Source organism: Eremothecium cymbalariae, chromosome 5, assembly GCF_000235365.1.
Source record: "Eremothecium cymbalariae DBVPG#7215 chromosome 5, complete sequence".
Taxonomy (NCBI): domain Eukaryota; kingdom Fungi; phylum Ascomycota; class Saccharomycetes; order Saccharomycetales; family Saccharomycetaceae; genus Eremothecium; species Eremothecium cymbalariae.
The window spans coordinates 1,101,032-1,116,278 of record NC_016453.1 but is presented as its reverse complement, the minus strand read 5'-3'; the positions used below and the strand labels follow the sequence as shown (position 1 = coordinate 1,116,278).

At 39.5% G+C, this 15,247-nt stretch overlaps 8 protein-coding genes across 8 annotated transcripts; 4 read left to right on the top strand and 4 right to left on the bottom strand.

The window, feature by feature from the left end:
• Positions 1–187: 187 nt before the first annotated feature.
• Positions 188–2,062, bottom strand: SCC4 (cohesin-loading factor complex subunit SCC4; the record flags this gene model as incomplete). The annotated part of the gene is made up of 1 exon (XM_003647059.1): positions 188–2,062. The coding sequence occupies one exon, from the start codon at positions 2,060–2,062 to the stop codon at positions 188–190; it is 1,875 nt and encodes a 624-aa protein (XP_003647107.1).
• A 409-nt stretch (positions 2,063–2,471) lies between these two features.
• On the top strand, positions 2,472–3,191 carry SPT15 (TATA-binding protein; the record flags this gene model as incomplete). Its single annotated transcript, XM_003647058.1, has 1 exon — positions 2,472–3,191. The coding sequence occupies one exon, from the start codon at positions 2,472–2,474 to the stop codon at positions 3,189–3,191; it is 720 nt and encodes a 239-aa protein (XP_003647106.1).
• A 705-nt stretch (positions 3,192–3,896) lies between these two features.
• PEA2 (Pea2p) lies at positions 3,897–4,997 on the bottom strand (the record flags this gene model as incomplete). Its single annotated transcript, XM_003647057.1, has 1 exon — positions 3,897–4,997. One exon carries the CDS (start codon positions 4,995–4,997, stop codon positions 3,897–3,899), a length of 1,101 nt encoding a protein of 366 aa, XP_003647105.1.
• A 339-nt stretch (positions 4,998–5,336) lies between these two features.
• Positions 5,337–6,260, top strand: PPH3 (phosphoprotein phosphatase PP4 catalytic subunit PPH3; the record flags this gene model as incomplete). Its single annotated transcript, XM_003647056.1, has 1 exon — positions 5,337–6,260. One exon carries the CDS (start codon positions 5,337–5,339, stop codon positions 6,258–6,260), a length of 924 nt encoding a protein of 307 aa, XP_003647104.1.
• Positions 6,261–6,584: 324 nt separating this feature from the next.
• RAD55 (putative DNA-dependent ATPase RAD55) lies at positions 6,585–7,937 on the top strand (the record flags this gene model as incomplete). Its single annotated transcript, XM_003647055.1, has 1 exon — positions 6,585–7,937. The coding sequence occupies one exon, from the start codon at positions 6,585–6,587 to the stop codon at positions 7,935–7,937; it is 1,353 nt and encodes a 450-aa protein (XP_003647103.1).
• A 1,248-nt stretch (positions 7,938–9,185) lies between these two features.
• On the top strand, positions 9,186–10,988 carry Ecym_5545 (uncharacterized protein; the record flags this gene model as incomplete). The annotated part of the gene is made up of 1 exon (XM_003647054.1): positions 9,186–10,988. The coding sequence occupies one exon, from the start codon at positions 9,186–9,188 to the stop codon at positions 10,986–10,988; it is 1,803 nt and encodes a 600-aa protein (XP_003647102.1).
• Positions 10,989–11,518: 530 nt separating this feature from the next.
• On the bottom strand, positions 11,519–14,023 carry UBP3 (mRNA-binding ubiquitin-specific protease UBP3; the record flags this gene model as incomplete). The annotated part of the gene is made up of 1 exon (XM_003647053.1): positions 11,519–14,023. One exon carries the CDS (start codon positions 14,021–14,023, stop codon positions 11,519–11,521), a length of 2,505 nt encoding a protein of 834 aa, XP_003647101.1.
• A 421-nt stretch (positions 14,024–14,444) lies between these two features.
• Positions 14,445–15,224, bottom strand: SHU2 (Shu2p; the record flags this gene model as incomplete). The annotated part of the gene is made up of 1 exon (XM_003647052.1): positions 14,445–15,224. One exon carries the CDS (start codon positions 15,222–15,224, stop codon positions 14,445–14,447), a length of 780 nt encoding a protein of 259 aa, XP_003647100.1.
• Between the last annotated feature and the right edge of the window lie 23 nt (positions 15,225–15,247).

Here is a 15,247-nt window from a genome sequence, read left to right as displayed (position 1 = left end):
TGTGTGTATTCCCACTACCCAGCTCTATGTCATTCATTATGTGTGTTACTGCGTATATGTCGCCATTACATTTTTTCGAGGACAACTACTACCTTAATTATATATGACAAACGAAAAGTCACTTAACAAATATTTGTAAAAAATTAAATAGCGTTTCCACGATTATATCTATCATAGGTTTCATAACTCATCGGGACTTCAAAAGCTCACAAACTAAATTGTCTAACTTTGCTCTAGTAACGGCTACTTCTTTGTTTTTCATTGCGACAGTGCAATTAATGAGATGCCATATTCCCCCGATATACCGGATTACAGGCATGTGCTGCTGCTTACACATTTGAAAGCATGAAGCTGACAAGTTGCACCTCTCTTGAATATCAGAAACAAATATGGTTCCCCCCAGAAAATTCAACAAAAAGTGCAGTAACAAACATTTTTTAAGCTTAAAACTACTAGGTTGTGCGGATTGGTCTGATGATAATAGTGAATTCGCTGTATAGTAATTTTCTAGCTTCTTTAGGTATAATTGCCGCTCTTCGTCATTATCATTAGGCAACGGATGATTACTAAATGGTTCGAATTTTGATAACACCCAAAGAGTAGCAATTGTACATAGCCAAGTGTTGTTGTTAACCATTGGGGTATGTTCCATGTTCTTGATTATTTGATTCCAAGTATTATTGGCCTGTTGAATTAATCTTGAAAACTGATCTGGTTCTTCATTACATTGACTTAATTGCGAAATAGTTAAAATAAAACAATGCATGAAGGCAATTAACCTGACTTCTGAGTCTTTAGACTTGAGAAGGGATTCGTAAAGGTTATAAACGTGTTTAATGGATTTCCGAGGTATGAGCAAATGCGAATTCATAGATTCTAATAAATCATAATAGTCGGAGTTTCTTAATTGCGGCAAATTATTCTCTATTGGTCCATTCAAGATCATTTGCTCCCAAGCCTGGTAGAATTGACATAACTCCTTAATATGGTCGTAGATTGACCCAATAGAGTATAGCTTGCTAAGAGAAGCCTTTCGAGCTACATTTTGTTTTAGTTCCTCGCTAGTTCTTAAAACTTTGGGAAGAAATTTCGTTGAAAAATTGGATGATTTACTATAACAAGTTGGGAGATAGCTAACACTCTGAAATAGCAATAGAATATTTTTACAGTCAGCAGAGTTAAAGAAAGGAACTTCTACCTTGAGCTTCAACCCAGGTTTGATCTGCAGAAGAATTGAATCCCGCCCTGTATTCAATGTCTCTTTATGGCGGCCAAAAAACTCTTTAAAATCATACAGCAACAATGTGATATTTTCGTCTTGATAGATAGCTATTAACAACTCCAGAAGCATAGCCCAGATCTTTATCTTTACAGATATCCTGTCTGATTTCGTTTTCAGCAGTTTCAACTTTTCCAAATCATCATTACTAACAAGCAACGTTCTATTAAGGAGAAATGTCACATAAGAACACAGCAGGAACCCATTAATTTCACCCTCAGCACCCGGTTCTAAACTAGTTGTTGAATTTAACATCTCTGCATAATCAGCCGTAATACTTGATATATTTCGGGAAGATTTGTTCATATCCAAGATCGCAATCCGACAATATTGAAACACCAACCTCCATGGATCACTCTTGTTAAAGGTCCCAATTAAACGACCTAAGTTCTTTAACAATAGCTTATTCCCTGGATCCCGTTTTAACATAGGAATATGATATAATAAATAAAAGTCCACCAAATATTTGTCATCGGTAAGAGTCGTTGGCTGCAACCGCGTTCGGATTCCATTTAAATATTGTTCTGCCAACTCAACCTCATGAGTCTCATCTAAAAGAACTCTAACGAGATCAAGAGTAACTTGTAGATCTTGGGCTATCGTCAGCTGCAATTCATTTTTCAAATATTCAAATCCTCGGATTGCTTCTTGGATTAACGTATAATACTGCCTCAATTGCGTTTCTGAACGTACCTTAGATGCAACAGAATGGGCATGAGCAAGATACTGCCGAGAACGTTGATAGACTAAACTCCGTTGATGCTTCTGAAGATCGATTGCCATCTCTCCTGAATAAACTTCTCCATTAGTTGATTGATCATCATGGAAACTCGGACGTTACTAAGGAACGCGTCCACTTTTTACATGTAACAGAACAAATACTAGACCAAGCAGTCCCTTCACAGCTGCTAACGCTGAGCTAGCAAGCATCAAAAATGCTTAACACAGCTGATACTCCATGAATATACCTCGGACCTTAGACTATTCGGGCTCAAATGTAGCATGCAACGTCTATGTGATGCAGATCACGTGCTGTCGTATAAAATGCTCTAATGTAACTTTTGATAATGCGTAAAAACAAAGAGGCCTCATCAACCACCATTTAGTTTAAAACAGCAAGAGAGATTACAGTCGCCAAGAACCACGTAGGTTAGAAGGGCCATAAAATCTGTTTTGGGACATCTAGTTCAGAATGTCAGATGATAAACGTTTGAAAGAATTCCAGGAGCAAAACAAAATTGTATTCGATCCAAGCACAAGGTCTGTATGGGAGAACCAAGACAAAGATTCTGGCATCGGTAATATGATAAATGCTCCACGTGAACGGGACGAATCGAAGAGCATAATTGATGGAGATAATGGTGCAACGTCGGGAATTGTACCTACTTTGCAAAATATTGTTGCGACTGTGAATTTGGATTGTCGGTTAGATCTAAAGACTGTAGCGTTACATGCACGGAATGCAGAATATAATCCTAAGCGGTTTGCTGCTGTTATTATGCGTATTAGGGAACCAAAGACAACAGCCTTGATTTTTGCGTCCGGTAAGATGGTTGTGACTGGTGCTAAGAGCGAGGATGATTCCAAATTGGCTAGTCGGAAGTACGCTAGGATTATCCAGAAAATTGGGTTTAGTGCCAAGTTCACAGATTTCAAGATTCAGAATATTGTGGGGTCCTGTGATGTCAAGTTTCCTATTCGTCTTGAAGGTTTGGCTTTTAGCCATGGTACTTTCTCATCTTATGAGCCTGAGTTGTTTCCCGGGTTAATTTATAGAATGGTTAAACCGAAGATTGTGTTGTTGATATTTGTTTCTGGAAAGATTGTGTTGACTGGTGCCAAGCAGAGGGAAGAAATTTACCAAGCGTTTGAAGCTATATATCCAGTGCTAAGTGAATTTCGAAAGTTGTAATTTGCAATTACTTCCTTGTATTAAATAGAAACAGAAGCCAAAAATTAAGAAGGGGACCAAAGAAGAGGGCTAAACAATGAACAAGGTATATATTATAATACTACATGAAGCGCATACTAATGATACTAAGTGCTTTAATGCAAACACTTCCAGTATCACCATCACTATTACTCGGATGATCCCTACCAACAGGTTATTTTTATTAGGATATAATTAATTTTAGTTCCAAATTGTAAAATATGCTAAGTTAACTTTTCTTATGTTACTCAAGCGGTTACACTGTCAACTTCGCACAAGATTAAGAGTCAAATCAACCCCGATAGTACAGCGAATACTCCAAAGAAGAAGTCGCAGATACCCGGGGAAAACTACTAACTACAAACTATAGACCACAAACATTCCTTCGTTGTGCATTACTTGTCCATTACATATGGTACTAGTAGTGTCATGGCATTATATATAAATGCCTGAATCCAGCAGAGTCAGAGATATATGTATGTAAAAAATACAAAAGCACATTTTTTAAAACTTAAAATTCTGTACTAATAGCTTGAATGAGGTGGCAGGTCTTATATTTCATGATTTACAGTCCGCTTTCAACCTGTTTTAGTAATATAGGATGCGTTTCATATTACTAAAATACAAGTTTAATTTTTTAGAGTACAATACTACAGCACCAGGATATTGGTGTTAACAGGATACGATTTAAAACCTACTTGATAACTGAGCCTCTAATTTTTTGCGAAGGTCCCGTTCATCTTTTAGTTCCCTTTCATACTTGTTCTGGGTTTCGCTCAGTAGCTTCTTGAATTCCTGTTTCATTATAACGAAAGACATGGAAGCAGGTGAAGATATGCTGGAGGTACTGCCCATGGAGGGAGGTGACTTGGAAAATATATCTTGTATTGGCGTGTTATGTTCCGTGGAAACTGAAGTAGGCGGCGTAGCAGACTCTAGTTTGTTAATCTGTTCACGAGCTTTGCTTAATTGGGAATGATAATTTAATAGTTCTTGTTGCAGCTCACGATTCGTCCTTTCCAACTGTTCAATTTGCTGTAAATACTGTTTACGATCATCTTCAAATTTCTCTGTCAAAAACTTATGCGCTAATTGTAGATCCTGAAAGGCGGTTTTTAGTTCACCAGCATTACTGTGGCGACTTTTTTCCGCTTTTACATCACTCTCAGAACTATTTTCAATAGATGGTCCTTGAGCTACCACTGTCTGGCACTGCTCTAATAATGAGTCTATGCATAGCTTACACATATCTCTGGTATCCAGTGTCTCTGTGCTATCTCCTTGAGACTGAATTTCTATGCCCTTTTGAATCATCGATGAAATTAAATATGATGCAACCTCTTCAAGATGTTGCCCTTCCTGCAATTGTTGCCTACTTTGTCTATCCCATAACAAAGACTTGTCCTTGAAAACCTGCTCGTAGGTATCTACCTGCTCCCGCAAAACACCGGCCATGCCAAGCAACAATTCTTTTTCTTTAGGTTCCAGTAATAGTTTAAGAAACCTATCCTGTGGGCTTCCATTAGCCTTATATTTCGCATACTCTAAAAACAACTTCTTCTCAATATCAATATCCATCATCGCTGCCTTCCCCATTGTTTTCTGCCTTGGTAAATAACTTACTCCAGTATCTACCAAAGTGTCACATTTGTCATCCTCCAGAGAGTGTACTAACAGAAACTGCTTCAGATCCTCATAATTTCTGGGATACAAATCTAGTTTGTCTGTAGAAAACATCCCCCTATTAGACTCAACAAGTAATTCCATATTCGACATGTTTATATCCATTCTTACCTAAATTCCGGCAAGCCTTATAACCTACTTACGTTATCTTGTTATCATTTGTACTTCTTCAATATGCCAACACATTCTGAAACTTACTGTCATTTGTTACATACATAGTCAAACCGGACAACGGCCATCTCGAGGTCACGTGACACACATGCTCGAGGAAAAAAGAAACGTGATTCTTAAAGTTGAAAATGCTTCGAGGACTTCGAGAACGGTTTAAGAAAATGTAGTCCTAACGCTAGATGGAGGATGCAGAGGTTGAGCGGCCATCCAATGTATTTTTAGAGGGTATCAAGGAGGATTATTGAGACATATAGCGGAAAAGAGGTAGTTGGGATGCAATTAGACGAAATAATTAGCTTGTTAAGGCAGAGCAAGCATATTCCGGAGGAGACGATCTACGAATTATGTTTAAAGTGCCAGGAGCTGCTGATTAATGAATCCAATGTGACGCATGTTGATACCCCTGTAACTATTTGTGGAGATATTCATGGGCAGCTTCATGATCTGCTTACTTTATTTGAGAAGTCTGATGGGGTTGAGAATAATAGGTTTATATTTTTGGGAGACTTTGTAGATCGAGGATTTTACTCTTTGGAGAGCTTTTTGTTGCTGCTGTGTTACAAATTGAGGTATCCAGACCGGATCACATTGATTAGAGGTAACCATGAGACACGCCAGATCACCAAAGTTTATGGTTTCTATGATGAGGTTATAAGGAAGTATGGGAATTCAAATGTATGGAGATACTGCTGTGAAGTGTTTGACTATTTATCTCTTGGGGCGATCATAAATGAACAGATATTCTGTGTACATGGGGGACTATCACCCGATGTCACTGCTATTGACGAAATACGATCTATAGACAGGAAGCAGGAAGTACCCCATGAGGGAGCGATGTGCGATTTGCTGTGGAGTGATCCTGATGAGGTTGAGACGTGGTCATTGTCTCCAAGAGGCGCTGGATTCTTATTTGGAAAGAATGAGGTTAACCAATTCTTACATAAAAATTCTATTAGCCTAATTGCCCGTGCCCATCAATTGGTAATGGAGGGTTATAAAGAAATGTTCGATGGTGGCCTCGTGACCGTGTGGTCGGCGCCAAATTATTGCTACAGATGCGGAAACGTTGCTGCAGTCCTGCGTATCGAGGACGACTTTACTAGAAATTATACTATATTTGAAGCAGTACCTGCTCAAGATAACTGTGGGAATGCAATTATTCCAACCAAAAAGCCACAGATGGACTATTTCCTATAGTATGAACCAATCCTTTTGATCTTAGATTTATTCTGGTGTATTTTTATATTAATTATTAATAGGCTATTATTTTGTTTTTTATGCATCAACAAGCTCTAAATGTAATCAATAAATATTATATAAATGAACTATCTAGGCCATTCTAAAGCGCTGTACTTTCCGTTCAACTTCGAAACTGAACGTTCTACTAGGGAGAGGGTTAGCGTGAGAGAAGAGGCACGAAAACGCGCGAATTCCAACCTTTTAAAGTTCAACAAGAAACATCAATATTTAAGCTTTCTGTTAAACAAATAGAGCGCATGTTGAGCCTAGTGTATTTGAGTAATGTCATTAGGTGTCTCTCTGTCACAACTCGTCGAAGAAAGTTTAGATCATTTGACTACAGGTATTCCAGAGCTGGATGAGGCATTATCTGGCGGCTTGCAATCCAGATCTATATATGAGGTTTATGGCCCGCCAGGAATCGGGAAAACACATTTTGGACTTCAACTCATTCATGAGAACAACAGTAAGTGTATTCTAGTGATTGACGGCCATAAGACTACCCCACTAAACCTTGTTTCTAGGTGTAAGTCACAGGATTCAGAACTCGAGGGAAAGTTGGACACTTTACGTATCACAAAATTTAGTCAGCTGGTCTACTTCTTCCAGGAACTTAATGAGAGGTACGACTTGATTATACTAGAAGGAATGTCCCAAATTGTGATAGATTATTTACATGCACATATGAATTATAAGATATGGAAAGCCAATAGCACTTTGCATGGTTTTAAAAATCGTAGCATGATTGTGTTAATGACACAACTGACAAGATATGTAAACAAGCACAGGTCTTGCATCATAATGCTCAATGATTCAATGAACACGGCGTACCAAGACTACTCCGATCAAAGTTTGGTCTCATTTGGGGGGGATGCAGCTTCATTCCTTGTAAAATCCGAAAAGAAACGTCATGTTCAAACTCTAAAAAGTGCACTTGTTGCGAATGCCAGTGTTGGTGGGAAAGATTCTAGGTGGGAGGTTTTTGTTCGCTATAGAATAGGATTGTTCTGGGACTGGAGTCCGGCTGGTCTGTCTAAACTACATAATGGAAGGAAAGGTGGGGTTCCAAAGAGAATTAGAATTGCAGTTGTATTCCCATTAATGAGTAACCCAGCAACATTTAGTGACACAACCCATCCTACTGAAGATGAGCATGAGCTGGTTAAGTTAACAATTGATTCAAATGGGTGGTTCAGAGCGCTGGGTGCTGCAAATTCCGGTCTTAATTCTGCATACAATCAGGTGCCCAGGAAACCACAACAATGTGAAAGAAGTTCTCCAACTAGAGTCCAAGCAGACAATTATGCCAAACAATTCCGGTCATTTTCGGACAACGCAGTCGTTGCGCAAACACCCACACACACATGCGATCAAACCGTGTACCCAGCTTCTCCCACACTCGACGTAGAACTATCCGTTGTGTCTGTGACTTCAGAAGCGCCTTCCCTTTTATTACTACCACAAGGAGGTCGTGGAAGCCCATCCCATCATGAACCAGAAAAAGCCGATGTTACCAAGGCAGTGCCAGGATATCCATCGAACGAGGAATCATACTTTTCCTTAAGGCAGCGGAACAATAGCCCCGATTTAATCTCTTCCAAGGAGGTTTTACGAAAAAAAAGAAGCAAAAATTAGGAGTACTATCGGCATCTGCGATGCATATAAATAGTTACCAGCCCCTTGAGCCCGAAGAATCGACAGGCTTCGTTGCCTTCGAGAATGACAGCCACGAATACAAGTCTAAGAAAAGAAGTAAAGGGGAAACCAATGATTTCTCAAGTTCGGATCGAACAGCTGATCTACAAATCTCCTCTGAAAGTCATTCCCCATCTACACAAGATAACCAAGCTTTCACAGTGTCTAGTAATTTAGGGACGGCCCAATGTTCTGTAGTATACGACAGTGAAGGTTGATCAAACAATACTATATACTTAGAAGTTTTAATAATAGTTATGCTCGTTCTTCTATTCAACCGCTGCTCACTGCATATTTTTCTGTGCTCGAGAGCCACCCTTTTTCGAAAACTATTTACATTTTTCCTGTTTAGGGATAATAGGTACTTCCAGCGTTTGGCAAAACTGCGTTGCATGTGTAAGATCTTAAGTAGAGTAGCTAGTAGCGCAGTCATTCACCGTCATATAGGAACTACGCGTGCCTGTTTAATAACTTCGGGCAAGCATAGAATTTCAGCACGCGATCTGACAGGGAGGAGGCGGATGAACAAGATTTCAGATGAAGAGGCTCATATTGCCAATACGATCCACGTTTGAGAGAAGACAAAATGGCTGGCGCTTTGTGGCGAGATTTTTTAATTTGATTAGGCAGCGAAGCGCTGCCCCCATACAATAGTTTGATTTAATGCTCACAAGTAACAAAACAGTAGACAACTTGAAGGAATTGTGTTTCACAAATGTATTATTTTTGTAGCATGCTATATGGAGAAGCATGCTTGTTGGAATTATCTAGATCAAAATTAACAAACCAATCTCCATAGTGTTTAAATTCCAGGTAAAGGTATTAATCATTTACTTGCCCGGACACGGAAGATTATATCGGGGACGTACAAGTGCCTTCATGATGCTATGCCGCAGTACCTGGACAGATCTCCTGCACGTATTATTTATTTATGGAAACAAAATGTGAAATAATAAATTTAGTATTCAATGGAATACTACACCCAACGGAGAAGGTAATTAATTCTATTCTTGACACAGGCAGGCAGCCGATTTGGCTGTGTGATTTTTACATCCCGTATTCTTGCACACATATATAAAGGTAGAGCTGAAGCCAATAACATCCCTCAAGTGCTACTGGATATAAAAATAGATCAGTCGAAGGAAATCATCCAGGATTTTTAGATCATCTACAACCATTTGTATCAAAATGAAGTTGTCTGAATTGACATTGATAGCTGCGTTCGCCTCTATCACTTATGGCTCATATTTGAATCAATCGCTAGAATCTGACACGCTAAGAACGCCAATAGAACATGCAACTGGAGACGCGACGCAAGTAGTAGACCTACCAACCATCGCTGCCGCTTTACCACCTGATATACAGGAATATACAGCTAGCGCGTTCAATTGGACGGTGGTGGCAAATTATGAAATATACTGTCCGGAACCGACTACTATTATCACTAATGATAATACTTATGTTGCCACAGAAGCAACCACGTTGACGATCACTGACTGTCCATGCACTGTACCAGTTGTCACTCCTCCAGTTCCCTCGGTTATTAAACCATCTACAACCGCTATTCCATCGAAATCAGCTATTTCATCTCATCCAGAGGTTCCATCGGTGTCATATCCTGCACCACACGAGAATACGACCACCGAAATAAGTTGGGAAGTGGTCACTGAGTTTACAACCTACTGCCCGGAGCCAACCACTATTGTCACTAACGATAATACTTATGTTGTCACAGAAGCAACCACGTTGACGATCACTGACTGTCCATGCACTGTACCAGTTGTAACTCCTCCAGCTCCCTCAATCGTTGTACCATCTTCATCCGCTGTACCACCTACATTCAATGCCTCATCTACGACCGCTGTCAAGCCATCTACTTCCGTTGTTTCTCCTTCAGAGGTCCCACCAGTGCCATATCCTGTACCACACGAGAATACGACCACCGAAATAAGTTGGGAAGTGGTCACTGAGTTTACAACCTACTGCCCGGAGCCAACCACTATTGTCACTAACGATAATACTTATGTTGTCACAGAAGCAACCACGTTGACGATCACTGACTGTCCATGCACTGTACCAGTTGTCACTCCTCCAGCTCCCTCAATCGTTATACCATCTTCATCCGCTGTACCACCTACATTCAATGCCTCATCTACGACCGCTGTCAAGCCATCTACTTCCGTTGTTTCTCCTTCAGAGGTTCCACCAGTGCCATATCCTATCCCACACGAAAACACAACCACCGAAATAAGTTGGGAAGTGGTCACTGAGTTTACAACCTACTGCCCGGAGCCAACCACTATTGTCACTAACGATAATACTTATGTTGTCACAGAAGCAACCACGTTGACGATCTCTGACTGTCCATGCACTGTACCAGTTGTCACTCCTCCAGCTCCCTCGGTTATTAAACCATCTACAACCGCTATTCCATCGAAATCAGCTATTTCATCTCATCCAGAGGTTCCATCGGTGTCATATCCTGCACCACACGAGAATACGACCACCGAAATAAGTTGGGAAGTGGTCACTGAGTTTACAACCTACTGCCCGGAGCCAACCACTATTGTCACTAACGATAATACTTATGTTGTCACAGAAGCAACCACGTTGACGATCTCTGACTGTCCATGCACTGTACCAGTTGTCACTCCTCCAGCTCCATCGGTTATTAAACCATCAACCGCTGTTTCATCGCCTCCACCAGCTCCACCAACTCCTCCAACAGATACTCCACTAACACCCTCCACTTCATCAGCCACCGTTACATTGACTCCATCAATTCCCTCAGTTAAACCATCTACAACCGCTGCTTCATCCCCTTCATCAGCTCCACCAGTATCTCCCTCTGCACCAACCACAACACTTGTAACATCAAGCAACCCACCACAATCTACTACCTTCGAAATCCAGTCCGTTGCAGGTGGTTCCAAGTTGAACGTTGGTTTCGCCGGTTTGGTTGCTATTATAGCTCATTTTGTACAACTGTAATAATAATTGCAGTTTTGAAGTTCATTTTAAGATTTAATAGAGTAACTTTCTACTCAGGGTGTCGTGTTTTGGCTCTTAGTGGTTACTAGTAGTACCGCTACCGTACTAGGAGAAGGTCTCCAAGTAAGAACTGTTCCATAATAAGTAGGGTAGATAAGGAGATTTTAATTCCATCCTGTTTTGCCTTCGTTCGTTAATATTTTGAATTAAATACACTTACTTACATACACATAAATAATAATATTTAGAATTCGTTGTTCTTTCGCACCTTTTGTTTTTAGCATCACGTGATTTAAGATTCGATGTCAGGTGGCTCGTAGAAGTGGCTAGTAGTAGTAATACCAATCTACTACTGCTACCACTATTACTAAATGCCACGGACGGAACTTAAAGAAATAATACCTGTGCTTTATATATATATCCTATGGTATATATTATTATTAATATGAGATACCGTTAATATATCGCTAAAAAGAGGTCGCAGATTATAAGATCGAGCAAGCTAGCTGTGGTTTCAACTCCAGTTTAATTTAAGCTCTTTGATAGATCAGAATGTATGCTGTTCTTGAATGAGATCCCTCTTCGCCACCTGTGACAACTTCTTCTTTATTTATTTCCGTAACAGTCGTATCATCAATTCTGTACCATTTTTCTTCATCCTGATGTAGTACGTCTGCTGTGTAATGCCCGCCGCTGGATGAAAGCCCATGGTGATAAACCACACCAGTTAACTTGTAGCTAGTGTCATTATCAGAGAACAAGAATTTTGCATTAATTGATGAAAGCGCTTCCTTTGGAATAGTTAAGTCGTGGTCATACTTGATCCATTTGCAAATTTTTTCAATGCGCCCATTGTACGCATTATAATTAACCAACTCTCTTCTTTCTGAATTATTATTAACAAATTCAAATCTCTTCAACTGAATAAGCAGCACCTGAGGTAAGCGATCAATAAATGCTTGTTTTTTAGCTTCTACATCATTCCCCGAATCAGCCTTATATGGTAAATATTCGAAATCGCTGAACTTCTTGAAAGCTGATTCTAGATCGTTTACTTCGGGATCTGAAATGTGTAAATGTAATGTGTAGAAAGGATCCAAAGTTATTGATTGCGACTCCTTGTTTTGTGGAATGTCTAATACTGATCTGTATTCGCCACCAAATATGGACATAATAGGAGAAGGCTCTACTTCCATTGTTCTTTTCACAGCATTTTTAGCCCTTTTACCTTTCTTACTTACTTCATGCCATTCGCAAATATCTTCATCTCCGTTAGAATTGCTTTCAGATTCTGGATTGCTGCCGTAATTTTCAATCAGTGTTTTTAATTCTGCGCTCATTTTCCTTACGAAATCAGAACTCTTATACTTAGGCAATGATCTTATAAACTCAGTTTTTAGCTCATCATCTGATATACTCTGCAACAAATTCATGATTTCATTAGAGCTCAAAGTGTTTATAGCAGAAACAAACTCTTCATGTAATTGATCTAGAAAATGAGTTAAAAATTCCTCCGCATCTTCTTGGTGGCCCCATTGTAACTCTCTGAACATAGACAATTTTGAGATACTCTTGTAAAATGATTCAGGATCAATTACATCAGCTAAGGGCAAACGAGTCACACCTTTAGAGGCTTTCCCGTTATTTCCAGAAATTGACTGTTTCTCACCTCTTTCCTTTTCGAAATTACCTTTATCAAATTCCTTATAGAAGTCTAAACAGGCATCTAGCAACGGCGGAAGTGAACAACTTGATTTTGTTCCTGTTCTTGTGCAAACTGCATTCAACATGCTGATAAATGGTTTGCAAAATAGCAACACTTGTAGAACAGAAGACATAAAGCAGATATTACCCTTGTTCAATATACCCCTGGGAACAATTGTGTTAATAGCCTTTGTTGTTTCTGGAGCAGTGTCATTCACATATTTCTTGTAGTCCCTGTCAAAGCTCATCCTTAATGCAACCGCACCGACAGGTTCTGAACCTTTAATGTTAGATGGAACATACTTCTTCTCTCTTTTTGATAACGTTGATGTAGTTATAGAAATAGGTTTAGTTTTGCTAACGGCGCTTGAAGCTATTTGGGACCACGGCTTTAACGTTTTAACTGGCGCATCACCTCTTTTGTCCTCACTTTTCACATTAGTTGATGCAGTAAAAGAATTGGACTCAGAATCCTCCTTTTTCTTACCCAAATTCTGTGATTGTTTGTATTCATCTTTTTTAGGTGAAGGATCCCTGTTAGAACTATTCGAGACTTCAGCATCGTGTCTGTCCTTTCTTATAGACTGCTCTTCATTTTTAGAATCCCTTATTTCTGCATGTTCAGTATGCCTTTTAGATTCAACTTTATCATCTTCGGTAGAAGCGGCCTCTCTGAATTTTTGTTCTGAATTTGACTTTCTGTCCTTCTGATCAGAATCCTTTTTAGATACAGGCACATCCTTCTTACTCTCCAAGTCCTTCAAAGCTTCCAATCTTAATATATGCCTCTTTACCTTAGCCTTCGCGAATTCCTCAGCAGTAGTGTTCACATACATAGGATATTCGATTTTTAAGCCATCTATACGAACACTGTTGCTATTGCCCAGTTCAAACTTGAACAAGTTTTTAATGGTTACCTGCACTGGTTTATTAGAATCCATATTAGCAACGTTGTTATTCCCATTGCTGTGGTTTACCCCATTAAGCATCATAGAACCAGCACCTACATTGCCATTAGATTGGTTGTCCTTCTTATAGTTGGTATTATTGCTGTAAAACTTCTTCTTCATTGGAACTGCACCTTGTGCTGGCCCACCATAACTACCATAAGCCATTGCTGGCTGATGATACCCCATATATTGCATCGTTTGGGAAGGATAAATTTCTATTCCGAGTGGGTAACCATAGTTATATTGAGAATGGTACGGATTTGTGTAAATATATGAGTTAGCAGCTGCAGCTGCAGCTCCTGGTGGTATTTGGGCTGCTGGAGGTACTGGAGATGGTGGATACATAGAATAACTTCCTTGGTTTTCTTTCGAATCTGGCATAATTACAATAAAGAATGAAGCGTATGAAATAAGATGTCAAATCAGCAATTACTAGATATCGCTCGTGTACAGTAAATCTGATAAACCCCAATGCCAATATAGATAAAACTGTATGCTTTCAAAAGTTATCATTGGTTTAGTCAAGCAACTTAAATCCCAAAAGTGTTTCGAAAATTCTTATTCATCAACGTTTAAAGTGACATCACATTGGCTAGCTGCCTTTGAACATCACAAGAGTGGTTTGAAATTAGATTGCTGCATTATGATGCGTGTTATTGTTGTAAGACCGTATACGTATATTCAACGTGTATTTTGGTTAGGTTGGTATCTTCTTTACACGTTTCAGCCGCTCTTGAAAGTTCTCTGTCTAGTTGTGGCAAGTTTTCGGTCAGCTTTGCAAGACACGTAATCATACCCGTGATCATACAATGTTTAAATGCAACTTCAACCATTCATCGGTGCTGCATATATTTATCATGAATATTTGAGTCGAGGGGCCCTTACTGAAATAGCGTAATATTTTTTCATGTGTTTGTAGGAGGATTGCGAATGCTAAGAGATGAGAGCACATTAATTTCTCGTGTTTTATAAATATGCCTGTTAAGTCCAGTGTGCCTAACCTTGCAAATGAATCTTGGTTGTCTGTATTCTCAGTGTAGGAACTAGTAAGTTCCTCCTTAGAATGGAATGTTGGGGATGAAGCGGCATCGTGAAGGAGTCCATTAAACTCATCACAGGAACAGAACCAATGGTCCAAATCCACATATATTGGAGAATCGTCTTCATGCTCCTCCTTTATGATCAACCTGTAGAGTAGCTGTTGGCGGTTTTCGTAAAATGCAGCTATTTGTAGACCTAATTGCTCGGAGTGCGATCCCTCTGGTTCTTCTTCTGGATAGTCAGCTGCATTCCCACAACTTCTGTATTGCCTGTTGGGATCTCCGATCCCAACATCAGTTGCTTTCGTTCCATGAACATTCTCAGCAACTTCAGTGGCTTGGATCAATTGGGTATATTTTTCGTCATTCCAGATATATATAAACATGTTTCCTGATTCAAGCAAGGAGAAAGCTCTAACAAAGAGATCGCGTGGGAATAACTGATATAAGAAAGATACAACCACTTCATTCAAAGAATATGCATCAGTGACTAAATTGCATAATAGCTTTGAGTAATTGATATCCTTTTCTTTTGGTTCCATTTTGCCATTGCCTCAGCTTGGCT